Source organism: Podarcis muralis, chromosome 16 (genome assembly GCF_964188315.1).
Source record: "Podarcis muralis chromosome 16, rPodMur119.hap1.1, whole genome shotgun sequence".
NCBI lineage: Eukaryota > Metazoa > Chordata > Lepidosauria > Squamata > Lacertidae > Podarcis > Podarcis muralis.
The window spans coordinates 40500860-40527957 of record NC_135670.1 but is presented as its reverse complement, the minus strand read 5'-3'; the positions used below and the strand labels follow the sequence as shown (position 1 = coordinate 40527957).

Below are 27098 nucleotides of genomic sequence, written 5' to 3'. Positions count from 1 at the left end.
ATGTTTTCGCTTTGAAGTGATGTTGCCCAGTACGTTTAAACTTGGGGAACGCTAGTTCATTAAAATTAACCAGAATTCCTCTTTACATCCATTCTCAGGGGAACCCTGATTTAAACAGTCATTTATGATCTTGGCTAAACAAATCATTATTTACAAATGGAAGCAGATTCTTCAGATCTCATCTTTGCAACTGTGCTGGAGAAGGGGAGGGAAGCACAAGAACACAAGAACCACCTCCTGCATGTGGCCAGAGGAATCCTGTTCTCACAGTGGCCAACCAGACACTTATGGGAAGCCTAGAAACAAGGCATAACTAACTGAAAAATGTTTTAAACAACTTACCAGAATCTTGCTGTAATTCTGTGACATGTTATTTATGACGTCCCATAGCTTTTTAAATACATCATCTTTGGACAACAAAGTGCAGTAACCCAGTGCAAGGTTGTAGTCTATCAGGTGGCTGTTGAAAACCTTTGGGAGGAAGGGTATCTTTTTATATGCGACGGCGGCAGCAAGAGTTTTGATCGCAGCAAAATGGAAGAGTAATGAAATCCCCTCTATTCAAGATTGGATCCAAAAGATGACAGAATATGCTGAATTAGATGGTTTATCAGAAAAAATAAAGAATAAATCAAAACAGGAATTTGTTTCTAAATGGGAGGTTTTTAAAGAATATCTGAAAAATAAATATAGTAGTTTAAATTCTGTTACAGCGTTCGAGTAATAGTTGTAAGGTAGATATAAGAAATTAGATTTAATGAGAATAAGTTTAATTATGCAAAAAAATGTGTATTGGCAATAAGTAATATGAATTTGAAGTATGGAATAGACGGGAGGTTGGGTCTTTAGTGTTAAGACCAATAGATGTTTTATTGTTTGCTAAGAATATTATGTGTCTATGGTTATTTTTGTAATTTGTGTATAATTTGGTATTTGTGTTTTTTGTTTGTTTGTTTTTCTTGCTGTATAAATAAAAAACTTTTAAAAAAAGAAAAGAAAAAGAAAACCTTTGGGAGTAAAAATACTTTAAAGTAAGCTCTTTTTAAAAATAGTCTGCCTTAATTTAAATTTTCTGTAAATCAGGAAAGGATATGGCACTTGGCAAACAAAGGGCACCCCCCAAAGAAAGTTCTTCTGCACAAGCATCAAAATGAACGGGAACCGCAAAAGAGCTAAGGAGAGGAAATCGGGTGCCCTGCAAAGCCATTTCGTCCTCACAATACATGCTTACATGCTCACCTTGTGCAATAGGCCCATAATGATGCTTTTAATTAGTGAAGCAGATCTTTGAATCAGTGTTAAGAAGAATGTTCTGGCATCATCCAGTGTCTTCTGGTCATACAGCTGATGGACAGAGAATAATATACTGGAACGATTTTGTTGCTATGAAAACATGTGTTTTACATTACAAACATCACAAACAAGAGCCAAACATGGCAAAGCTGTTTGGCTCTTAGGAGCAGAGCCTGAGCTGTAGTGCAATTGGACAGCAGCTGTCAGATCACTGCACCCAGCTGCTTTAAGTAAGATCTTGACCTCCACTCACACACTCTGCAAACACCTTCATAGGCAGGGAACTAGGAGGAGTAAAACTAGACATAACCCCACTCACACACTCAGCAATTACATTAATGTCATTTCTATGATGTAAATAGCAAGTGTAGGGGAAGGGGTCTTGATATAGATCAAGGCCATGGTGGCTGCTTTTCATCTTTTGCCTCCTCTGCAGTATTGATCCAGATAGAAGGCCCCATGTCTGCTATTTGCATGGGAAGGAACACTTATGGATCACAGTTATATAATGGCTGCCACTGGCACAAAATGCAAACCTTACTTCCCATGCAAACAGGATATTGCCAGGTGCTTGATCCAAGACTACAGCCGGGGCAGAGTCCAAGTACTGTCACCGTCCCCCACCTGCTATGTATATTCACACAAATGCTAATCGAGTAAATGGTGTCCTATCCAGTTTGGCCTTAGGCACAAGCCTAAAGTAGACCTCGCTAGAGTAGGTTCCTTGCAGATCCGGCACATACCTTTTCACACAGACTAATTTCCATGCTGTTTGATGTCATATGCTGCAAGAATGACCCAAAAGCAGAGGCAATTAGCCCCAAAGCCAACTCTAATTGGCCAAATTCTTGTAAGCTGCTGAGCAGAACAAAGATGGGATTCCTGCATGATAGGCAAACATCCATTCCTAGAGGGGAAAGTTACAGAATGTTGTAAGAATGACAATTGGGCTTATATTGGAAATTATGGATTTGTAGGGCACACTGTAGGGAGCTAACTTGGCAAGGTACCCACTGAAGAAAAAACGGGGGGGGGGGGGGTTGTCAGTCAGTGGTAACACTCCTGATTGACTTCAGTGGATCTGAAACCAGAACCAAAAGATGGCCTGCAAGACAGAGGAAATAAAGTGCAAACAGCAATCAACCAGTAGGCACACTCTGATCAACGTCTTCCCAGAGGTCCAGCCCGCTGAGCATACACACAGGTATGTGTGTGTAGGATTGTGGCCTAAAGCTACTCCCACCTGGACTACTTCAATGCGCTCTACGTGGAGCTACCTTTGAAGGTGACTACAACTAATCCAGAATGCGGCAGCTAGACTGGTGACTGGGAGTGGCCGCCGAAACCACGTAACAGCAGAATTAAAACACCTAAATTGGCGCCCAGTATGTTTCCGAGCACAATTCAAAGTGTTGGTGCTGACCTTTAAAGCCCTAAACGGCCTCAGTCCAGTATACCTGAAGGAGCGTCTCCACCCCCATCGTTCAGCCCAGACACTGAGGTCCAGCTCTGAGGGACTTCTGGCAGTTCCCTCACTGCGAGAAGTGAAGATACAAGGAACCAGGCAGAGGGCCTTCTCGGTAGTGGCACCCACCCTGTGGAACACCCTCCCATCAGATGTCAAGGAAACAAACAACTATCTGACTTTTAAAAGACATCTGAAGGCAGCCCTTTTTAAGGACGTTTTTAATGTCTGGTGTTTTATTGTATTTTTAATATTTTGTTGGAAGCCGCCCAGAGTGGCTGGGGAAACCCAGCCAGGTGGGCAGGGTATAAATAATAAATTATTACTACTACTACTACTACTACTACTACTACTACTACTACTACTACTAACAAGCATCCATGCCAGGATTCAAGTAATAATAATAATAATAATAATAAATTTTATTTATATCCCGCCCTCCCCAGCCGAAGCTGGGCTCAAGGCGGCTAACAACAATCAAATAACCAAATAGTTGAATAATCACACATTCTAAAATATTTCATTATAAAAATTAATTAAAATCAAATTGATGGCAACCAAAATACTGTGCAGGTTGCCAGAGGAGGGAGTCAGGCTGCGCCCTGACCAAAGGCCTGGTGGAACAACTCTGTCTTGCAGGCCCTGCGGAAAGATGTCAGGTCCCGCAGGGCCCTAGTCTCTTGTGACAGAGCATTCCACCAGATTGGAGCCGCAGCCGAGAAGGCCCTGGCTCTAGTTGAGGCCAGCCTAACCTCTCTGAGGCCTGGGACCTTAAGGATGTTTTTATTTACAGATCGTAGGTTTCTCTGTGGGGCATACCAGGAGAGGCGGTCCCGTAGGTACGAGGGTCCTAGGCCGTATAGGGCTTTAAAGGTTAAAACCAGCACCTTAAACCTGATCCTATACTCCACCGGGAGCCAGTGCAGGTGGTATAGCACCGGGTGAATGTGATCTCGCAGCGAGGACCCCGTAAGGAGTCTCGCTGCGGCATTCTGTACCCGCTGGAGTTTCTGGGTCAGTCTCAAGGGCAGCCCCACGTAGAGCGAGTTACAATAATCCAGTCTGGAGGTGACCGTCGCATGGATCACAGTGGCTAGGTCAGGGCGAGAGAGATAAGGGGCCAACTGCTTAGCTTGGCGGAGATGAAAAAATGCCGCCTTAGTTATAGCTGTAATCTGCGCCTCCATAGAGAGGGAGGTATCGAAGATTACACCCAGACTCTTAACGGACGGTGCTGGCACCAATTGCACCCCCGCAAGAGATGGGAGTTGCCCCCTCGATCCCATATCGTCCCGCCCCAGCCAGAGGACCTCTGTCTTCGCAGGATTTAACTTCAACCGGCTCCCACGTAACCATCCAGCCACAGCTTCCAGACATCTGGTCAGTGTGTCTGGGGCCGAGTCAGGATGGCCATCCATCAACAGATAGAGTTGGGTGTCATCAGCATACTGATGGCAACCCAGCCCAAAACTCCGGACAAGCTGGGCGAGGGGGCGCATAAAGATGTTAAAAAGCATCGGGGAGAGAATCGCACCCTGAGGCACTCCACACACCAAGGAGTGGCGCGATGACAATTCCCCCCCAAGCGCCACCCTCTGTCCCCGACCAGAGAGAAACGAGCGCAGCCATTGAAGGACTGTGCCCTGGATCCCCACGTCGGCAAGGCGGTGGTCCAGGAGTTCATGATCGACCATGTCAAAGGCTGCTGACAGATCCATGCCAGCAACTATCTCCCCATATGCAAGGGCACGCTGGACTTGTATTTTAATCTATAGGCAAATATAAGAAAAGGCCTTAGAAATGACATTTGCACAGACATTTTGTTATAATGCGGAAAGGAGCACTTTTCTAAAGCTCTGCCAGCTTTAAAACAGGTTGTAGGGGCTAGGGCAATCTGTGCTAAAAAGGGGTTTAAAAATTCTACAGGTCATATTGAAGCCCCTGAGCCCCTAAAGTAACTATTTGAATAGTAACCTAATCATTTATTCTTGAACAGATTGTGTGAGTCAAATAACTAGTTAAAACTCAAGGATTTACAACAGAAAAGGAAAAAAATATAACCATTTTTTCATGTAATACCTTGTTTGAATGGACAATATGCCAAACTGTTTGAGTCCAGAGGATACATCTTCCAGTCTGCAAAAGAAAGGTAGCAACTGTATCCAAATACTTTGGTACACTGTCAGCAGTTTAGATAATAATCCTCCTTCTCCAAATACAGTGGACGCTCAGGTTGGGAACGTGATCCGTGCGGGATGCACATTCACAACCCACAGCGGTGCGTCTGCGCACGTGTGGGTTGCAATTTGGTGCTTCTGCGCATGCGCGACCGCCGAAACCTGGAAGTAACCCGTTCCAGTACTTTCAGGTTTCAGTGGTCCGCAACCTGAAAAAACGCAACCTGAAGCGTCTGTAACCCGAGATCTGACTACAGTGGTATGTTGGTTTACAACTATAATCCTTACCGGAGGTTCGTTCGTAAACCAAAACAGGTTGTAACCCAAGGCGCACTTTTGTCAATGGGGCCTCCAAAAAAAAAGTTCATAATCCAAAAAAATGGGTTGTAATCCAAAAAAAAATCGCAAACCAGGACACGCACTTCTGAGTTTGATGTGTTTGTAATCCAAAACGTATGGAAACCAGACAGTTTGCAAACCAAGGTACCACTGTAACCATGTTAGCAAACCCTGAAGCTTGGATGAATTAGATTGGAACCATCACTTACAGTTTATGGAGTTCAAAGGCTTTATTCATACAGAAACTATTTACAGGATGAGTGGAAATAGATGAGAAATATCAGTAAATCACATTGTGCAAGTTGGAGTTAACTCTTTATTAGCAAAACCAGATGTGCACAAGAGTGTCGGGCCTAATGAGCACAGCAACACATCTCTGGCAGGTCCTGCCCCTATGAACCAGTTGCAGAGATTGAAGATCCCTGCCTCTCCACAGCTGTCGAAGTCCCCTCCTCTCCAGGGTCCCCCCCCCCCAAGGAATCAGAGACTACATCTGTGTGTCGCCAACCTCACCTCCACCCTTTTTCTGCCTCTTCTGCTTCTGGGAGACAAGGGTGGAGGGGAAGACACCTGTCATCAGCCAGCCTCATCTCTGCCTCTTGGTCTCTTCTCCCCTGCTTCATTTTCTGCCTCCAATTCTGAACCTCTCTGCCAGCCTCTCCCTGCTCACTAAGCCATGTTCCCTCTTCAGCTTCCGACACCTCCTTTCCCCAGTCTTCCACACTTGACGACTCATTGTTGCCCTACCACCAACCCCTGGACTCCTGGGGGTTTCCCAGATGGTTCCTCCATTACCACCAGTTTTATTTTTTCTTACTTTCTTCAAGTGGGGAGGGAGAGAAAGCGCTTCTGCATTTGCACATCACAAGGCCATCAATTGCTACCACTAATGGCAACTGTGTACCATCTCCATAACCGAGGCAGGGTGCAACATATAGACAGACACACAAGCACTCCACACACTAAATAAAGCCACAACAATAAATAAAGAACACAGCTCCACAAGATCAACAAAGCATCTCCTCCAGTTAACTAACCAAATGCTTGTGTCACTATTCAGTCACGACTATTGACTAACATGTCCAATATTTTAACCCTGAATAGCGTAAAGGTGAACTGTAGGGATCTAAAGGGTTTGAATATTACCAATTTAGCTAGCACAAAAAAAGAATAACACAGAGTGAGATCAGGCATTGGAGAGACAGGGAAGGGGGGGGGGGGAATAAAGTGCCAGAATTCCCTAAAACAGTAGTTCATATGAGAAAAGATTGTGGAAATAAGTTTAAGCCACCAAAGGTTACCTGCTTGGGTCACTAGAGATGTAGCAATTTCATATGCAGAAGGCAGCACAGAGGGCAGGTCCAGAAGTGCTCCATCTTCAGTGAAAAAGTCATTGAACATCCACTCTACATAAGAGTCTTTATCAGCTCCAAAATAGGTTGTCTAAACAAAAAGAATTAGCTATCATTTTTGTCAAAGCTCCACAAGAAAAGCAAGATGAATGAAGTAGGGAGGGCACAGATATCTTGCTGGGTCCTTAACTGTCCCTCCCAAGGTGGAAGGGGGAACAGACAAAAAGGAATCAGACTAGTGTGTGAAAACACCTGCGCTCGGCTCTTGTTCATAAGGTTATAAATGGGTGGGGCTCTGAGCACACAAACACACAGCTGAAAATTGTTAAGTGGGAATCCATATTCTCCTCCTGTTTACCCCTGCGTCTGTTGTTTCTACTGAAAGTCCTTGGGGGTAAGTCCCTGTCCTGTGCATAGCTGTCAACGTTTCCCTTTTCTTAAGGGAAATTCCCTTATTCCGAATAGGATTCCTCGCAAGAAAAGGGAAAAGTTGTGTGAAATGTCATGTATTCAAATATTGCCATACAAAGCATCCAAACGCATCCTTACTGTTCTTATTTTAGTACAACAGGGACAACTTTGATTATTAAACTGAAGAGCAAGATACCATGAACAGCAAATACTTTATTCTGCATTACCACTTTTGATATAAATCCATAGTCCTCAATTTGGCACTTTCCATAAATTTCACGGGCAAATGAGGTATATTTGCAAAGCTCCAATGCATCTATGATCAGATCTGTGAAGAGAGTGTGAACGTTTTAAATATATTTTACCTTTAAAAAAAAATACAAGAGCTCAAACAATTTTTAAGAACTCTTACTCATTTAATGTAAAAATGAATGGAAGAAACCATATTTTTTTCAGAAGATAACAACATGTGAAGTTATTCATTACCTGGACTGCAAATAGTAACTGCTTGACATGCCATTTCATTGACCACAGCTGGGAGATTTAATCCTTTTGGCATAACCATCAGAGTACTAGAACCCAGCATATGACAAAGTTTTTGACATGCTAAGAACAGCAACTGTCCTGTTTGTTCATTAGGATGATCTTCATGAAAATCTCTTTAAGGACAAAATTTTAAAGGAAAGGATTAAGGTGAGTACAAACAGACGCAAGATGTCAAAAAATAACCTCAAATAAATATAGTTAGTTAATATAGCATGCAAAACTCCAGATTGCCCTCCATGCCGTCCTTGCACATTTGGAGCAGCGGGGGGGGGGGGGGGGGTTATGCCAGACTGCTTTTTCTAGATTTCAGCTCGGCATTTAATACCATTCTACCACAACGTCTGATGTCTAAACTGGAAGATCTGGGGCTTCCGTTATCACTTTGTGGGTGGATATTGGACTTTTTGTCAGACCGCCCCCAGAGGGTTCGGTTGGGCCCTTATACCTCTAATATGCTTAAGACTAACACAGGAACACCACAGGGATGCGTACTCAGTCCACTCCTTTATATTCTCTACACATACGATTGTGTCACTGCTCACCCTAGTAATAAAGGTAAAGGTAAAGGTACCCCTGCCCGTACGGGCCAGTCTTGACAGACTCTAGGGTTGTGCGCCCATCTCACTCAAGAGGCCGGGGGCCAGCGCTGTCCGGAGACACTTCCGGGTCACGTGGCCAGCGTGACAAAGCTGCTCTGGCGAGCCAGAGCCGCACACGGAAACACCGTTTACCTTCCCGCTAGTAAGCGGTCCCTATTTATCTACTTGCACCCGGGGGTGCTTTCGAACTGCTAGGTTGGCAGGCGCTGGGACCGAGCAACGGGAGCACACCCCACCGCGGGGATTCGAACCGCCGACCTTTCGATCAGCAAGCCCTAGACGCTGAGGCTTTTACCCACAGCGCCACCCGCGTCCCACCCTAGTAATAGGGTTGTCAAATTTGCAGATGACACAACCGTGATTGGGCTCATCCCTGAAAGGGAGGGTGAAACAGATTATAGAGATGAGGTGGAGCAGCTGACAGAGTGGTGCAGAGCTAACAACTTGCTCATAAATACAAGGAAGACAAAGGAGCTTGTGGTGGACTTCAGGAGACAGAAGAGCAATGTCCAGCCACTTTTGATTGATGGGGTCTGTGTGGAGAGGGTAACAACGTTCAGATTTTTGGGCATTGAATTACAAGAGGATCTGTCCTGGAGTGTCAACACAAGGGGGCTTGTGAAGAAGGTGCAGCAGAGACTGTACTTTTTGAGAATTCTAAGGAAAAACCATCTTCCGCAGAAACTGCTGCTTGCCTTCTATCACTGTGCCATTGAGAGCGTGCTCACTTATGGCTTATGAGTGTGGTACGGAAGCTGTACTACCCAGGACAGGATGGGGTTGTGCAGAGTTGTTAAGGCAGCAGAGAGCATTGTTGGCTGCCCACTCTCCACCTTAGAGCAGATTTATGCCACAAGGTGCCATAGGAAGGCACTGGACATAGTAAAAGATCCATCGCATCCTGGTCACTGTCTCTTCGAGCTCCTGCCGTCGGGACAGAGATACAGGACGATGAAGACAAGAACGAGCCATCTTAAGAACAGCTTCTTCTCCAGAGCGATCTCGGCCCTGAATGGGAAGCCTGGACTTTGAAAGTCATCTAATCTTCCTTGCTGTACTATACTGTATTGTTTTAATTAATGTTTTTATGGAGCAGTCAAGTAATTTCATTGTCCCCGAGAGGGGGTAATGACAATAAAATTATTATTATTATTATTATTATTATTATTATTATTATTATTATTATTATTACACAGTGACTGGTAATGGCTAAGCCCAAATGTATTTTTTAAACCTGCATATATTTAGTGCCTCTTCAACTTTTCCAGCATCTAATGCTCTCAGAACCAGTTCTAAGGCCATCTCATGCTTGCTCCTCTGCAGAAGCAAAGCCAGTTTGTCAAGCTTCACATGGGACAACTGTTTCTTCATGCTGATATCTTGTGAACTGGACTCTTTTCTTTCAGTTTTCTCAAGGAGCTGAGATACTAATAATTGATTCCAATGACCTCCGACCAAAGTACAGGTATTGAAATTCTCCTAAACAAAAAGATAAAATAAGAGGGTGAAAGGAAAAATATGAAAATAATAGAATAATAGAATTGCGTAGCTTCACGTCCAGCTTCGCCCCCATAGAAACTGTGTTTATTTACAGTGCTAAACACATACTTGCGCTCAAGTTCATTCATAGGTGATGAAATGTACACACTCCACTGAGAAAATAAATGAGCCACCTCATAGTGTGCAGAATAGAGCTCCATCAAATCCAGTTCTGACTCTTATGGAACTAGCAGTGATTCCCCGAGTATGCCCCCCCCCCAAAGCCCTGCTATCAGAGATGCTTTGACTCCTTGATGAGGAGTCCCACCCAAGATGTCCAATGGTCAGGGAAGATGGGAACTGTAGTCCAGCAACATCTGGAGGGCCACAGGTTCCTCATCCCTGCTTTAGTGAAGTACTGGAGGTTGAACCCGGAACCATGTCCATGGAAGCTTGCAATCTTACTACGGAGCAATGCCATTCCCCAAACCCCTCAGGTTAGAAAGTGAAGAGGTTTGGTTCAATCATATTCAGTGATTTTCCCCAAGGGGGGACTCAAGGGTACACAGCACTACCACCTCTTTTTTTGGCTGTTAAAAGTGTGGCACTTACTGGAAAAACTTCATGGTGAGTATCAGCACCTATTTTTCTAGAAAAAAGCACTGATCATATACATATATATGAAAATGATGAATTCACATATATGTGAATGATGAATGTGGGTATTTTAAAGAAATACACATACATGATTACATTTTCCCTCTAAATAATTACATTCACCTCAACCTAGAAAGCACATTAAAAAAATTCAATGCCTTATGAACCTTACCTGTAAGGCTGCAAGAGTTTTAAACAATTTAAAGTTTGTTTCATATTCCTCTTTTTTCAAAATATTTTCTGTCCAAAAAAAAAAAAAGAGTGGGTCGGAGTGAATAAGAGTGGTTATTGGATGGTCTATTACAAAACCTAAAACACAATAAATGCAAGATTTACCTTTCTGACAACAACCAGGTAGGAATTCAAGGATCTCCCCAAGAATTTTTTTAATATACAGCTGCATTTTCTGTTGACAGTGGAAAGGGGACAGGAAAAAGAAAATGTGAGAATACTCCCATCAACCTCAAAGAGCAAGATTTTACTGTTAACATTTGAGAACAGCATTGTCCTTTTAACAGAGAACATGTTCTCTCTTGGGGGATAACTTACACATTATCAGCAGCAGTCAGTTTCATGGAAGTTACCTTTTCTTCAGAGTCATCTGTTTCTTTCTCTAATGTCAGTCTTCCCCATATCAACATTTTATCTGCAATTTCCACAGCTTTAGCAGGAGGCAGTGTTTTTAATAAACTTATAATATCATCCCCCTGAAAGCATACATAAAGTGTATTAATTCTATGTTCAGTTCACAAACAGCTTGCCGTGGGGCACAGAGATCTACTGTTCAAAAAACACATCTGGAGACCCCTTTGGCAATGTGGCACTAGTTAAATTCTAGTTAAGTTAGATCCAGATACATTGGCAGCTGCCTTATACAGTGGTGCCTCGCAAGACGAAATTAATTCGTTCCGCGAGTCTCTTCATCTTGCGGTTTTTTCGTCTTGCAAAGCACGGCTATTAGCGGCTTAGCGGCTATTAGCGGCTATTAACGGCTTAGCGGCTAAGCGGCTTTAAGAAAAAGGAAACAAACTCGCAAGAACTCGCAAGACATTTCGTCTTGCGAAGCAAGCCCATAGGGAAATTCGTCTTGCGGAACGACTCAAAAAACGGAAAACCCTTTCGTCTAGCGAGTTTTTCGTCTTGCGAGGCATTCATCTTGCGGGGCACCACTGTATTAAGTCAGCTCTTTGGTCTATCTGGTTCAGTACTGTCTATACTGATTGGCAATATGGGGGTTTAGATCCTACTTGGAGATTTCAGGGATCAAACCTGTGCTCTACCACTGAGCTATGGACCACTAAGTAAGATTGTGTTAATTATGTGAATTATTTCTACAATAGTTGCTAGTTGTAGAACAGCTAGCTGCTTGTTGGAAATGTAGAGAATCTGAGGGAACATTCTTTCACCTTTGGTGGACGTGCCCAAAGGTCAAGGCTTTCTGGGAAATGATCTACAATGAACTGAAAAAGGTATTTAAATATACCTTCCTCAAGAAACCAGAGGCCTTCCTTCTGGGCATTGTCGGCCAATTGGTGCCAAAGAAGGACAGAACTTTCTTTATGTATGCAACAACAGCAGCAAGAATACTCATCGCAAAATACTGGAAGACACAAGATTTGCCCACTCTGGAAGAATGGCAGATGCAAGTGATAGACTACATGGAATTGGCAGAAATGACTGGCAGAATCCGAGACCTGGGAGAAGAGTTAGTAGAAGAGGATTGGAAGAAGTTCAAAGACTACCTACAAAGACATTGCAAAATGTTTGAATGTTAAAATGATGCACAAGTTGCAAAGATAATATGGCATTAGTGACATAGTTGAAAGGAATATGTAAAAAATGTTTTAAAGAAATAAGGGTGGAAAAATTGAATAATATTATGTCAAATGTAAACTATATGACACAAAGGGATTAAGCTATAAGGATTAGGTAAAAATGGATTTAAAAGGAAAGAAAAAATTGGAGACATAATAGCTTGAAAAGCATAATACAGAATAAGATTTGAAAGAAGGTAAAGTACTGCTGAATATGAGTTTGTAAAAGGGAACACAGAAAAGGGGGGTGTGAGGAAGTCAGAAAAGAAGGTTATAAGAACAATAAGTAAAAAATTGGATCTTTATGTTTTTTAATATCTTTTTTCTTTTTACCTTGTTTGTATTTTCTATTGTATTTTTCTGTTTTTGTGTGATCGTGATGATGTGTTTTTTCTTTGGTTGATTGCGAAGTTTGTTTTGTTTATTCAAAATTTCAATAAATATATTTTATAAACATAAAAAAAAAATAGAACAGCTAGCTGCTGTAGAGCACGTAACCTAATATAATTAAATCTGAAGTATTTCTAATGGACAGTTTGGATATTTAAAGAAAAAAAATGTAAAGAATGAGTATGGTTCACACCTTTTCTTTATCAATAAGTTCCACAATCCTCCAGACATAGACATCTGCAGTGGGCAACATATATGCATTTACTATTTTCAAAGCATCTTCTAAAGAAGTATTTGAGTCTTGTTGTAGAATGTACTTTACCAGCATCTGGAAAAAGACACAAATCAGTACACTATAATACATTATACAGGCTTCCGCAACCTCGGCCCTCCAGATGCTTTTGGCCTACAACTCCCATGATCCCTAGCTAGCGGGACCAGTGGTCAGGGATGATAGGAATTGTAGTTTCAAAAACATCTGGAGGGCCAAGGTTGAGGAAGCCTGACATAATATATTCATCACAGAACATAGTCTCTTGCATATAAAGTTAAATTTTAATATGCATAAACCAAAATTGGCATATGAACAAAGGCTGTAATCTTGCAAACAATGACAGCATTCTTCAACTCAAATGATTGGGACTTATTTCTGTACATTTTACCAAAAAAAGGGCCCCACTTACCATCATCACTTGTTTATCATTTAAAAGATTGGTGTCTCTTATACCATAATTCCGCAAAAGTTTCTTCATTTCCATTAGCCTATAACCTTCTTGCAGAAGCTTCACCCTGCAGATAAAGTGTGCCTGCACTTACATTTCAGCTTCTGACAAATTGGCAGACTAATCTAATAAGCTGTTTCAGTTGCAGAAATACCACAAAGAAAAGTTTGTGCCAAAGCAGCTAGAACATTCCCCAAAGGGGGCCAACCCCATATATTTCTGTCCCACTTGCAGCTTAAGCCATCTTCCCTCCACCTCTCACAAATAAATGATTCCCAACAGTGCCAGGACAGGGAACCATTTCTCATGGGCATACTTCATGAGACCATATGCCACCAATGGGCAGGGCCAGGGCAGAGCAAATGCCTGCAATGACAATTAGCTATGTACTAGCCATGCAAAAGTTGGGGGCTTCTGCACTCTCCCTCTGGTCATCTCTCATTTCCACTAGGCAAACGTTCGTGAGTGTATAGTCTGGAGAGAACCACAAGGCCTGGTAGACCACATTTGTTCTCTTGTCCTGAACTTCAACACCCCTGTATAATGGTACAAAATTACCCATATGAATTACAGCTAAAACCTAAGGCTGCTCTAGCAGCCTCTCACTCCTGTCTTTGCACAGCTAAGCTGTGTAAGACATGGGAAAAAATAAGTCCAAATGGCTTCTGTTCTACCAACATTCAGGGACAGGATTTAAATTCAATTCCCTCCCCACCCAATTAAAAGTTCAGTCCTGGGAGAGCAAGCATGAAGATACTAAACCAGTTGGGCAGCTGAGAGCAAGAAGAGTATGTGAGCTATTCAGTGAGGGCCCACAGCTTAGTGACAGAGTACATGTTTTGCACGCAGGAGGCCCCACATTTGGGCATGGCATCCCTAGTGTATCCCTAATGGCATAAGGGCTTGGAGAGAACTCAGCTAGTAAGTGGAGACAATACTAGCTGGATGGACTAATGGACTGACAATAGAAAAAAGATATTGCCTGTTTACTGATGTATGAATGTAGTGCTCCTCCTTATGAGGGGGGCCTCCTGATTGATCCCAGGAATCCCCTTAAGAAACTCCCCATGTGTACATTAGTAGGGCCCCTTGACACACAGGGCTAGCCAATCACAATGCCATTCTCACCACAAAAGACACCTCATCCGTGAAAGATTCTTATGCATTTGCAGGTGTTTTAAACAGCACTATAATACTGTTTACCCAAAGGGGGCACTGAGTGAAATTTAATATAATGACCCAGTTGGGTATCTGGCAGTCCAATGCTATGAGAGGCTTCAAGAGGCCCAAACCATCAATGCTGGCCCACTGACTATCCAACCACAGTAAGTCATTATTTTAATGTTATACAGTCTTCAAACTTTAACAAAGAGAAAAGTGAGCAGTTAAGTCAAACAAACAAGGAACAATTCCTGAAGTCCCTAAGTGTTAGAGTAGAAGTAGCCAACTTGGTGGTCTTCAGATCTTGTGGACTACACAACTCTCACCAGCCCCATCCAGCTTGGTGAAGACCAAAGGACGATGGGAGCTGCAGAGGGCATCATGTTTGCTACCCCTTGTGTTTAAAGGCTAAGAGGTACATATGTGTTTGTTCTCTTACTTGTCATGGTCCATGTCCAGGTACTGTTGAACCAGCTGTTCCACTCCTGGATTCCAAGGAACCACAGCACTGTATGTTACTGCTAGCACGCCTTCAAAGATCAACTATAAAAGAAAATTTCTATGACTTATGTCCCACTGGCCTCTTCTTTCCAAACCAGGGGCGTTTCTTATCCCGCATGCATTTCAATATGAAAAGAGGGATCATTGGAACATTGGCACACTTGTCCTACTCACATCTATGTTGGACATGCAGCTCAAGACAGCGATGGCCTTTGCTTCCCACGTAGTGTCAAAGACAGAGGTCGACTGTTTACAATACCGCTCCAGTAAGTCCTAAAGAGTATTTTAAGAAGTTTTGAAAATGTTGTGGCAAAAGTATTTCAAAAGTATTACAAATCAACCTTTTTAAAAATAGATGCCATTCATTAGTATAATTCCTATGCAGTTTTTAGACTAGAGTCCTACACACACTTACCTCGGAAAAGGTGTTACTGAAATCTGGTAAGAAGACAGGAAGAAATTGAGGGATACAACCTGCTCAAAAGAAATAGATCAAGCAGGAAGGGAGGAGAAGGAAAAAATGTACACTTGTGAAGAGATCCAGGACTTGGAACATGGAAGACTGAGAGTATATGGGTAAAAACTGTAGAATAGGGAAACAGCAAGTGGCCTTGCTGTGGGTGCTGCTACAGACCTCCAAGCCAGACTGAGGACTTGAATGATGCCTTCCTACAGCAGATTAACAAACATTCAAAAAGGAGAGCTATAGTAGTCATGGGAGACATAAACTACCCCAATATCTCTTGGAACTGTAAGGTCCAATAAATTTTTCAATTGCCTAAATGACAATTTCATTTCATGGAAGTAGCAACAAGGGGGTCGTCTCTCCTGGACCTGTTCCTCACCACAGGGAGGAACTGATTGACAACGTAGAAGTACAGGGAATCTTGGGAGGAAGTGATCATGTCCTCTTGGGTTTCATGATACAAAGGCAAGGGAAAGCTGAGTATAGCCAGACATGCACTCTGGACTTTAGGAAGGATAATTTCAAAATGCTTAAGGAACTACTGGTTGAAGTCCCACGGTTAGAAATTCTCAAAGCGAAGGGATTCCAAGGTGAATGGAAGCTTCTTAAAGGTGAAATATTGAAAGCACAAAGGCAGACAATTCCAACAAGAAAGAAAAGTGGGAGGCACCTAAAGAAACCAGTGTGTCTGCATAAGGAACTTACAGATGAGCTGAGTATGTAAGAATGGGCATTTATAAAAATGGAAGAAAGGAGAAATCAGTTGTCAACTGTTGCAGGGAGAATGTCAGGTGGGCAAAACCTCAGAATGAAATCAGGCTTGAAAGAGCTCTAGACTGCACAGGAAATTATTTACAGCTACAAGCCAATACAGTTAGGCTGTATAGACAGTCTTTCACTGGGTGTGTAGTGTGATAAGAATTTCAAGGTCTTAGATATGTAATAAATGTTCATAAATGTACCAAGCAAACACGTACATAAATATATAAACCACATGTCTGAAAACCCCACAGAAAAAAAGTCCTGAACAAATGGACCTCAATTATTTCTCTGCAAGGTCAAAGTAGGAAACCTCCCCATTGTCTCTTTCCTCACAAATCTTGTCTTAAGGGCACCTTTAAGATATGAATAGGGTGTGAGCCTGTGACCTGGCTCAGAAGCTAAGTATTTATCATTACAAAAGGCCGGCCAGGCTCCCCAGGCAATCCAATCAAGTGACCATTAAACAGGTAACCTGGCAGACAGGAGGTAAACAAAGCACTCAGATTTCTACTGTAGGCCATCCTTTCTGTGATGTATGTATGCTGTATGGAGGGGTGGTCTTGGACTCCAGGGAGGGAATTTAAAATGTCTATATAAGGGCAGGCACACTTTTGTTCTGGGTTCCTCCTCCCTCCTGCGTGTGGTGAGAGAGGACCCTGTTGCAACAGATCAATAAAGATCAGGCTTACTAGCTGCTTTGCTTCTCAATATTCTCTGGTTGGCCTCTGTTATTTTCTCCTACCAATAGGACAGTGTTTCCCAACCACTGTTCCGCGGCACACTAGTGTGCCGCGAGATGTTGCCTGGTGTGCCGCGGGAAAAATTAAAAAATTGAAAGATTTTTTTTTTTTAAAGTCAAATTTTCGATTGGGGCGCCGTCACTAGATGACCCCTGGGGTTCCCTCCCTCCCTCCCGCTCTGCGCCTCCCTCCTCCTCCTCCTCCTCCTCCTCCGGGGAGGCCCTTCCTGGCTCTCGGCCAAGGCTTGGCGGCTGCCACTCACTCACTCGCTCGCCCACCCGTCCCTCCATCCCTGCACCCGGCCTCTCCCCCTCCGCCCCCGGCGCGGGGGCTGCCAGGATCCGTAGTCCCCTCGCCCTTGGGCTCCGCGCCCGCGCGGGGTGCGCAAACTACGTTTCCCAGCGTGGCCTGGCGGGCCGGGCGTTTTGTTTGAAGCGCTCTTCTCCCGGCCATGGAATGAGCGCTGTGGCGGCGGCCGGGCGGGCAGGGGCTCTTCCGCACAGACCCCGCGCAGCCTGCCTGCGCCCCCGCGGAGATCGGGCGGCAGGATGGAGCCCGGGGATCCCCGCGGAGGCGGAGCGGCGGAGGCTGCCCCCCAGGTAGGGCTGCGTCGGGGGGTTTTTATTTTTGCAATGCTGCATCCGCGCCGGAGGGGACGCATCGGACCGCGGGGAGACCCCTTGGCGGGCGTGCAAGGCAATGCATGCGTGCAGGCGTTGCATGGAGTGCAGTGCAATGCAATGGCAACGCGGCGCCCTGCATGCATGCATGCAACTTCCACCGGCGCTCCGGACTTGGCAGGTGAGGGGGGTCCCCAGTGGGCGGCAGAGAGAGCCAGGAGGGCGAAGGGGAGCCGGGGGGGAGCAGCGCTGCTCCCCGAGCCGAGCCCGGGGGGAAACTTCGGCGTCATTGCGCCGGGTGTTGGAAGCGGAGGCTGGCGGGGGCCCCTCACCTGCAAAACCTGGTCGCCTCTCATATATTTCGTGCATTGCATTCATCGCCCGCTTTCTCCTCAAAGGAGCTCCCGGGGGCGCGCGTGGTTCTCCCCGTGTTATCCTCGCAACAACAGCCCTGCGAGGTGGGTCAGGCGAGTGGCCCAAGGGAGCACCCAGGGATTGTCCTGGCCAGGTGGGGTGATTTGAACCCTGCTCTCTGCCCGGTCTTCGTCCTCATTTAGCCCCCACATGTGCATGACTGTGCATGACTGAGGTTTCCCCCCCTCGTCTTGGCTATGGTGTGAGTCTGTGCTGTTAATTAATGGGGTTCTGCCTTCGGAGAAGATGAGCCAGCCCTCAAGGAGGTGATTGTGTAATTTGCTAGCAATTCATGTCCCTCCCGGCGTGACGCTGCGCGCTGACGTCACGGGGCTGTAATGGTGGTGTGCCTCGAGATTTTTTTCATGAAACAAGTGTGCCTTTGCCCAAAAAAGGTTGGGAAACACTGCAATAGGAAACCTACGTAAGGACTCTATATGGGCTCTTGGATACCCCATAAGGGGAAAAAGGGCAGATTTTTGTTGACAACAGAAGGAGGCTTCCAAATAGGGGACTGCCTCCTCTTTCTGCCACTACTCTGTTGCCTCCTGCACACCAAGCCATGAGGATTCTTCACTGTGGCAATCTCATTTAATCTCTTTATATTTTTCTCCATTTGCTTTAAGCTGCACAGTCAAGCAGGTATTTCGGCAAGACTTGCCCAGGTGAACTCCAGAGTAGACAACAAATCCTTTTCCAGGTCTGACACACATTATCACACTGTCTCAACCCATCAACCTACACCCATGGAACTCCCAGGGCTACACAAGTGGAATAAATCACTCTAGAGAGCACTCTAAAGAGAAGTCTTGGAGTGCTTGCCCATACCAAGTAGCTACTCTTCCTTGAATCCAAACAGCATTGTCCCAAACAGAAAATTTAGAATACATCAGACTGGTGAGAAAAAAATGAAGTATTTAAATGCTAAATATTATGCAAATTAGCCTAGTTCTTTGTAAATTCATACTTTTCTACCTAAGAAAAGAAGCACCTGGCTCCTTGTAGAGGGAAATAAAGTCTTTAGTTATTTAATACTCAGAAAAGATTTTGTATTGATCTTGAATAGAGAAAAGAGCATACCTTTATGTACTGCAATAGAATTTCATCTTTCTCCAGATTATGATGGTGCATGTATGGTTCAATATACTTCTCTAAGGTAGCTGGAATGAGTTCTGCTGCAAGTACTTTATCAAGCATACGAAACACAGTCCTATTTGCATTTTCCTATGAAACAAACAAAATAAAACAATAGAAGAACTAGCTATGTAGCAAGATGAGCAGAACGTATAATTGATTGTGATACAATAACCCACCTTCTGCTCTAAAGCAGGGTTACCAAAATGTGGTCTGTGAGCTTCATTCAAATGGTCCACAGTGTGTCCGCAGTAAATATTCATATTGATTTTTAATTGCATTTTTATTGTTTTTAATTAATTATATTGTCTTTTATTGAACTATAATTTTAATTTTATGGAATGAAAATTGTAATACGATAAAATAGAATAAAAAAGAAGCACTAAAAATTGGCTGCTTCTAGCAGAACAGGGAAGCTGAATCCAGCCCTAAGTGGTCCATCAAGAGACCAACAATGTTTAAGTACAGTGGTACCTGTGGTTGCGAACAGAATCCATTCCGGAGGCCCGTTGGCAACATGAAAATAGTGCAACCCGCAGCGGCGCGTCTGCGCACATGTGGGTCGCAATTTGCCCCTTCTGCGCATGACGTCATTTTGTGCATCTGTCTGTGCACGCGGCAAAACCCAGAAATAACCCTTTCCGGTACTTCAGGGTCGCCGCCGGACATAACCTGAAAGAACGTAATGTTGTAAACAAAAATTGCCCTTTTCCCTAAGAAGGGAAAAGGGCAATTTTTGTTTACAACAGTAACATGAAGCGGACATAACCAGAGGTACCACTGTAGTTCATATGGAGGGGAGGGGATGGAGTTTAGGAACAACTGCTCAGAGGATTCATTATCACACAAAAGCCATCAACTCCATCCACCAACAGGTCCATTTGATTTTGATTTTAAAAACAAACTGGGCTTGCTGGTATCAGACCAAAAGCTCATCTAGGTCAGTACATTGCTTCCAACACTGACAAGTCAAACACCTTGGGAAATTCACAAGTAGCACCTGACATACATACTATCTTCTCTTTTAACACCAGCTAATAGCCATCTTTAATGTCTAAACCAGTGTTTCCCAACCTTTTTTGGGCAAAGGCACACTTGTTTCATGAAAAAAACTCGAGGCACACCACCATTACAGCCCTGTGACGTCAGCGCGCAGCGTCACGCCGGGAGGGACATGAATTGCTAGCAAATTACATAATCACCTCCTTGAGGGCTGGCTCATCTTCTCCGAAGGCAGAACCCCATTAATTAACAGCACAGACTCACACCATAGCCAAGACGAGGGGGGAAAACTTCAGTCATGCACAGTCATGCACATGTGGGGGCTAAATGAGGACGAAGACCGGGCAGAGAGCAGAGTTCAAATCACCCCACCTGGCCAGGACAATCCCTGGGTGCTCCCTTGGGCCACTCGCCTGACCCACCTCGCAGGGCTGTTGTTGCGAGGATAACACGGGGAGAACCACGCGCGCCCCCGGGAGCTCCTTGGAGGAGAAAGCGGGCGATGAATGCAATGCACGAAATATATGAGAGGCGATCAGGTTTTGCAGGTGAGGGGCCCCCGCCAGCCTCCGCTTCCAACACCCGGCGCAACGACGCCGAAGTTTCCCCCCGGGCTCGGCTCGGGGAGCAGCGCTGCTCCCCCCCGGCTCCCCTTCGCCCTCCCGGCTCTCTCTGCCGCCCACTGGGGACCCCCATCACCTGCCAAGTCCGGAGCGCCGGTGGAAGTTGCATGCATGCATGCAGGGTGCCGCGTTGCCATTGCATTGCACTGCACTCCATGCAACGCCTGCACGCATGCATTGCCTTGCACGCCCGCCAAGGGGTCTCCCCGCGGTCCGATGCGTCCCCTCCGGTGCGGATGCAGCATTGCAAAAATAACCCCCCCCGACGCAGCCCTACCTGGGGGGCAGCCTCCGCCTCCGCCGCTCCGCCTCCGCGGGGATCCCCGGGCTCCATCCTGCCGCCCGATCTCCGCGGGGGCGCAGGCAGGCTGCGCGGGGTCTGCGCGGAAGAGCCCCTGCCCGCCCGGCCGCCGCCGCTGCACTCATTCCATGGCCGGGAGAAGAGCGCTTCAAACAAAACACCCGGCCCGCCAGGCCACGCTGGGAAACGTAGTTCGCGCACCCCGTGCAGGGATGGAGGGACGGGTGGGCGAGCGAGTGAGTGAGTGGCAGCCGCCAAGCCTTGGCCGAGAGCCAGGAAGGGCCTCCCCGGAGGAGGAGGAGGAGGAGGGAGGCGCAGAGCGGGAGGGAGGGAACCCCAGGGGTCATCTAGTGACGGCGCCCCAATCGAAAATTTGACTTAAAAAAAAAAATCTTTCAATTTTTTAATTTTTCCCGCGGCACACCAGGCAACATCTCGCGGCACACTAATGTGCCGCGGAACAGTGGTTGGGAAACACTGGTCTAAACATTTCCAAAAGTGTATCAACAACCAAATGTAGGAACAAGAGAGTCTGCACAAGCTATACCTCAAAGGGGAAGGTATTCTACAACCAGCAATATGGCTCAGGACAGCAGTACCTCAAGGACTGCCTCTCCCCATATAAATCTACCCATTCATCATCTGAGGTCTTTCTTCATGTGCCTCCTCCATGTGAGATCTGGAGGGTGACTGTGATAGGAATTTTATGGTCTTAGATATATGGTAATGTTCATAACTGCACATACATAGATCAACACAGGAAGACCAACCTGGAACCATTTTGATTCCTAAACTGACCAAATCCTTTCTCTGCAAGGTTAAACTGGAAAAGCCTCCCCATTGTCTCTTTCCTCACAAATCCTGTCTCAAGGATATGTCTGTTTGAATAAGGTGTGAGCCTGTGACCTGGCCCAGGAAATAAGTATTTTACCACTACAAAAGAATGGCCAGGCTCCCCAGGCAATCCAATCAAGTAACTTGCCAGACAGGAGATAAACTGTGACAGGAGAAAAACAACATTTAAATTTCTGTGATGCAGGTGGGATGTATCTGAGGGGTGGTCTTAGGATACACCCCTTCTGTGATGTATGCATAATGTTTCTGGGGGTGTTCTTGATCTAGAGAATGGGAATTTCAAAAGTCTTTATAAGCCCTTGCACACCATCTTTCTGGGTCCTCCTCCTCTCCTGCGTGTGAGGGAGCACCCTGTTGCAACAGATCAATAAAGATCAAGCTTACTAGCTGCTTTGCTTCTCAATATTCTCTGGTTGGCCTCTGTTATTTTCTCCTACCAATAGGGAACCTATGTAAGGACTCTATATGGGCTCTTGGATACCCCATAAGGGAAAAGGGCATACAGTGGTGCCTCGCAAGACGAAATTAATTCGTTCCGCAAGTCTCTTCGTCTTGCGAGTTTTTCGTCTTGCGATGCACGGTTTCCCATAGGAATGCATTGAAAATCAATTAATGCGTTCCTAGGGAAACCGCCTTCAGACCAGGTCCGGGGACAGTCTGTCCCCCGACCTCTTCTGAAGGCTGGGGGGGGGACGAAAGTCTTTGCTCCCCCCGCCTGCATTCAAAAGCCCTCCGGGACAGCGGAGAAACGTGCTGCGTTTCTCCGCTCTCCCGGGAAGGCAGGCAGGGGGGAGCAAAAACTTTTGCCCCCCGCTGGCCTTCAGAAGAGGTCCAGGACCTCTTCTGAAGGCTGGCGGGGGGCAAAAGTCTTTGCTCCCCCCCCTGCCTTCAAAAGATGTCCGCCCAGGGTTCGCTGACCTCTCCGCAAGCAGCGGCAGCGCTGCCGCAGCTTGCGGAGAGTTGCCGGCATGCCGAAGCCTGGGCGCGCTGAGATCAGCGCGCCCAGGCTTCGCGGCCCCGCCCCCGGCATCGGGGCATGGTCCCGATGGCGGGCGGCGGGGGGAAGCGTTCCCGCCCGTCCACCGGCATCAGGGCATGGTCCCGATGGCGGGCGGTGGGGGGAGGCATTCCCGTCCGCCGCCCGGCATCGGGGCATGGTCCGGGGCTTTTAAATTGCCCCGGAACAGCGGAGAAGTCCCCCGCTGTCCCGGGGCTTTTTAAAATGCTGGCGGGCGACAGCGGAGGCTTCGCTCCCGCCCGCCAGCATTTTAAGATCGCCCCGACAGCGGAGAAGTCCCCCGCTGTCCCGGGGCTTTTTAAAATGCTGGTGGGCGACAGCGGAGGCTTCGCTCCCGCCCGCCAGCATTTTAAGATCGCCCCGGACAGCGGAGAAGTCCCCCGCTGTCCCAGGGCTTTTTAAAATGCTGGCGGGCGACAGCGGAGGCTTCGCTCCCTCCCGCCAGCATTTTAAGATCGCCCCGACAGCGGAGAAGTCCCCCGCTGTCCCGGGGCTTTTTAAAATGCTGGCGGGCGACAGCGGAGGCTTCGATCCCGCCCGCCAGCATTTTAAGATCGCCCCAACAGCGGAGAAGTCCCCCGCTGTCCTGGGGCTTTTTTAAATGCTGGCGGGCGACAGCGGAGGCTTCGCTCCCGCACGCCAGCATTTTAAGATCGCCCCGACAGCGGAGAAGTTCCCCGCTGTCCCGGGGCTTTTTAAAATGCTGGCGGGCGACAGCGGAGGCTTCGCTCCCGCCCGCCAGCATTTTAAGATCGCCCCGACAGCGGAGAAGTTCCCCGCTGTCCCGGGGCTTTTTAAAATGCTGGCGGGCGACAGCGGAGGCTTCGCTCCCGCACGCCAGCATTTTAAGATCGCCCCGGACAGCGGAGAAGTCCCCCGCTGTCCCGGGGCTTTTTAAAATGCTGGCGGGCGACAGCGGAGGCGCTTCCCCGCTGTCCCGGAGATTTCCCTATGGGCTTTCGTCTTGCAAAGGAAGCCCATAGGGAACTTCGTCTTGCGAAGCGCCTCCAAAACGGAAAACCCTTTCGTTTAGCGGGTTTTCCGTCTTGCGAGGCGTTCGTCTTGCGGGGTACCACTGTATATTTTATTTACAACAGTGACAAACACAAGAGTGGGCCATTTCTGCAGTGGCCCCCTACTTGTGGAGGTTCATCTGGTGCCTACATCTTTAGGCAAAAATGTTCCTCCTCAATCACACCTTTGGCTGATTAACATACTACAGCCTTTTAAATACGTCTGTGCAAAGGGGGGGGGGGTATTTTGTTGTTTTTGTTTTAACTATTTATTTATGCTTTCACCATGTATTTTTATCTTGTGAACTGCCCTGATATCTTGGAATAAAGCGAGGCATATGAATCTAATAGACAACAACAACAACCAGGGAGCTACTCTGAGTCACAGTGTAACAGACAGCTCCTGAGGAGGGCTGTGCAATAAATTGCCATATAGTTGAATACTGGTATTGAAATAACATTGTGATAAGTGTTTCAACAACGCAATATACCAGTGAACAAAAGGTGGAGACTTAACAGCTTCCCAAGGGGTAGCTCTGCTTTGCAGATAATTTGCAGGCATGGTGTCTCCAGCTTTGTTTGCTCTCTCCCTCCTCCCTCCTAACTGATAAGAAATGATGATAAGCCCTCACAGAACCAGCAAACTCTCAGCTTCACTGGTGTCTTTCCACTTAAGGTAAAGGTAAAGGTAAAGGTACCCCTGCCCGTACGGGCCAGTCTTGACAGACTCTGGAGTTGTGCGCCCATCTCACTCAAGAGGCCAGGGGCCAGCGCTGTCCGGAGACACTTCTGGGTCACGTGGCCAGCGTGACAAGCTGCATCTGGCGAGCCAGAGCCGCACACGGAAACGCTGTTTACCTTCCCGCTGGTAAGCGATCCCTATTTATCTACTTGCACCCGGGGGTGCTTTCGAACTGCTAGGTTGGCAGGCGCTGGGACCGAGCAGCGGGAGTGCACCCCGCCGCGGGGATTCGAACCGCCGACCTTTCGATCGGCAAGCCCTAGGCGCTGAGGTTTTTACCCACACTTTTTAATATCAGCATGAAACTAGTGGAGGAAGCATTCCAGAATTGTGGGTTGCAGTGTCACCCAATAGTGGCTGGCAGGGTGGGTTGGGCTGCGTTGCTCTCCCAGTAAGTGTTCCTGCTGCTTACCGCGAGGGGCAAGGCAACAGGGATCTTGGTATGGTGCAGTCTTCGTTGGATTAATTCAATTATTATTAATCTACTAGAGGAGCTCTGTTTTCCTTCATTTTTGGCCAGGTGGATGAATGATTTGGAAGAATTAAAGAAACGACAAGTGAAACTGTTGGGAGACTGTCTGCTGTGTGCCGCCTTCCTGAGCTACGAAGGTGCCTTTACCTGGGAGTTTCTTTCTAAGTGGAAAGACCCGCGTCCCCCGTCTTTCCACTTAGAGCTCAGCTAATTATGCAGAGCCTGCTAACAATACAGGTTATTCTAAAGCTGGACAAAAAAGAACATAAACAAAGAACTGGAAAGGCCTTCAAGAGGAAGCCTCATTCAGTGAAAAAAAGAGGGGGAAGAGTTTTTATTTTCTGGTGGTGTTTATTGTTGGTTCCCCCTAAATAGCTTTCCTACATATCCCACATAATTCAAATGTGACTATCTTTAGCTTGCTTCCCCTCTCTCCTTCCCTTTGATAAAAAGAGAGAGACAGGTGGGATGAAGGTTTGGGGGGCCCTTCTGGGGGGGTAGTGGAGGGGAGAAGATTTAGCTGGCTGCCTTATGATGAAATGGGAGGTTGGGTACTGTGTGAGAATGATGGGGAGGGTGTTTTTCAGGAAGGAGTGCAAGCAAATGCATGTCTACTCAACAAGCAAGCCCTACTGAATTCAATGGGGCTTACACCTGGGAAAGTAGAAGTACGTTTAATTCAGGCATGTCCAAAGTCCAGCCCCCGGGCCAAATCTGGCCCGCCGGTTGGTTTAATCTGGCCCCAGAGGCAGTTGTGTTCTCGAGTGGGAGCGTGGGTGGCGTTCCCACTGGGTGGTTATGCGGTGTGGCTTGCTCACCCGCCCGCAGGCCGGCGCTCACCATGCAGCTCTTGGAACTGTAATAAAAATTGAAGGTCTATAAAATGTTCATAATTGTACCAACCAAGCACAAACATAGATATGTGGACCACATGTCTGGAGCAGCACAGGAAGACCGTCCTGAAACCATTTTGACTCCCAAGCTGGTAAACGGCGTTTCCGTGTGCTGCACTGGCTCGCCAGAGCAGCTTCGTCACGCTGGCCACGTGACCCGGAAGTGTCTCCGGACAGCGCTGGCCCCCGGCCTCTTGAGTGAGATGGGCGCACAACCCTAGAGTCTGTCAAGACTGGCCCGTACGGGCAGGGGTACCTTTACCTTTTTATACTTGAGGTATTGATGTAAACTAAAGTAAAATTCAATAAAATATTCATAAAAACAACCATAGTTTGTCCGTTAATACAAGACTACTTAAACCAAACTATGCATTCAAAGCAGCCCACTCCATCTGTTCCAATTTATTGCTCACATTCACCCCCCCCCCTTCTTTCAAGGAATGCATCGGCTCCCACAGGAGGAGAGCCATCAATTTGGATGGCTTTCAAAGAGGATTGGGCTAAATGGCTCCTAGCCAATTATGGCTCTGCTCTGCCGCCACCATCAGAGACAGGGGTGCTTTAGAATACCAGCTGCCAGAAACCACAAGAGGGCAGAAAGCCCTTTTACCTGGTCCAGGATCCTGCTTATGAGTTTCCTGCATGCTTCTGGTTGGCCATTGTGAGAACAGGCTGCTGGTCTAGATGGGCCATTGGCCTGACCCAGCAGGCTCTTCCTATGTGACTATCAGATCATAGCCTCACAACAACCTTTGAGGTTGAATGGCTTAAAATCGGCCAGTGTGTATCTCATGGGAAGCAGTTACGGATAGGTAGCCGTGTTGGTCTGCCATAGTCAAAACAAAAAAATTCCTTCCAGTAGCACCTTAAAGACCAACTAAGTTACCGTATTTTTCGCACCATAGGGCGCACTGGACCATAGGGCGCACCCAGTTTTTAGGGGGGGAAATCAAGAAAAAAATCTTTTCCCCCCCAGCCCCAAAGAGCAGCGTACAGGCTGCACACAACCTCTCCTTGCTGGAGGGGTTGCGCACAGCTATGGAGCAAGCCAAGGCAGGGGGCGGGATGGATCCCGCTCACTGTTTTGGCTTCGCCTTTAGCCCCACGCAGCCTCCCCCTCCCGGGAGAGGCTGCATG

At 46.6% G+C, this 27098-nt stretch overlaps 1 protein-coding gene across 13 annotated transcripts in view; it reads right to left on the bottom strand.

Annotated features, from left to right (window-relative positions):
* KNTC1 (kinetochore associated 1) overlaps nucleotides 1-27098 on the bottom strand; it is a 94949-nt gene that overhangs the window by 35569 nt on the left and 32282 nt on the right. For 12 of the 13 annotated variants that reach the window (XR_013390956.1, XM_028711173.2, XM_028711167.2 and 9 more), the window contains 16 exons: nucleotides 18989-19132; nucleotides 15081-15179; nucleotides 14845-14948; nucleotides 13206-13311; nucleotides 12716-12850; nucleotides 10903-11025; nucleotides 10655-10724; nucleotides 10491-10558; nucleotides 9417-9661; nucleotides 7524-7696; nucleotides 7265-7365; nucleotides 6576-6717; nucleotides 4838-4894; nucleotides 2037-2200; nucleotides 1240-1344; nucleotides 343-471 (listed from right to left, as the gene is read on the bottom strand). Coding sequence is in view for 12 of the 13 variants with exons in the window: in XM_028711173.2 (XP_028567006.2) it covers nucleotides 343-471; nucleotides 1240-1344; nucleotides 2037-2200; nucleotides 4838-4894; nucleotides 6576-6717; nucleotides 7265-7365; nucleotides 7524-7696; nucleotides 9417-9661; nucleotides 10491-10558; nucleotides 10655-10724; nucleotides 10903-11025; nucleotides 12716-12850; nucleotides 13206-13311; nucleotides 14845-14948; nucleotides 15081-15179; nucleotides 18989-19132 (1965 nt within the window). In the remaining variant the exon portion in view is untranslated. Of the gene's footprint in view, nucleotides 1-342; nucleotides 472-1239; nucleotides 1345-2036; nucleotides 2201-4837; nucleotides 4895-6575; nucleotides 6718-7264; nucleotides 7366-7523; nucleotides 7697-9416; nucleotides 9662-10490; nucleotides 10559-10654; nucleotides 10725-10867; nucleotides 11026-12715; nucleotides 12851-13205; nucleotides 13312-14844; nucleotides 14949-15080; nucleotides 15180-18988; nucleotides 19133-27098 lie in introns of all 13 variants that reach the window. The other variant, XM_077920049.1, reaches the window with a different exon arrangement.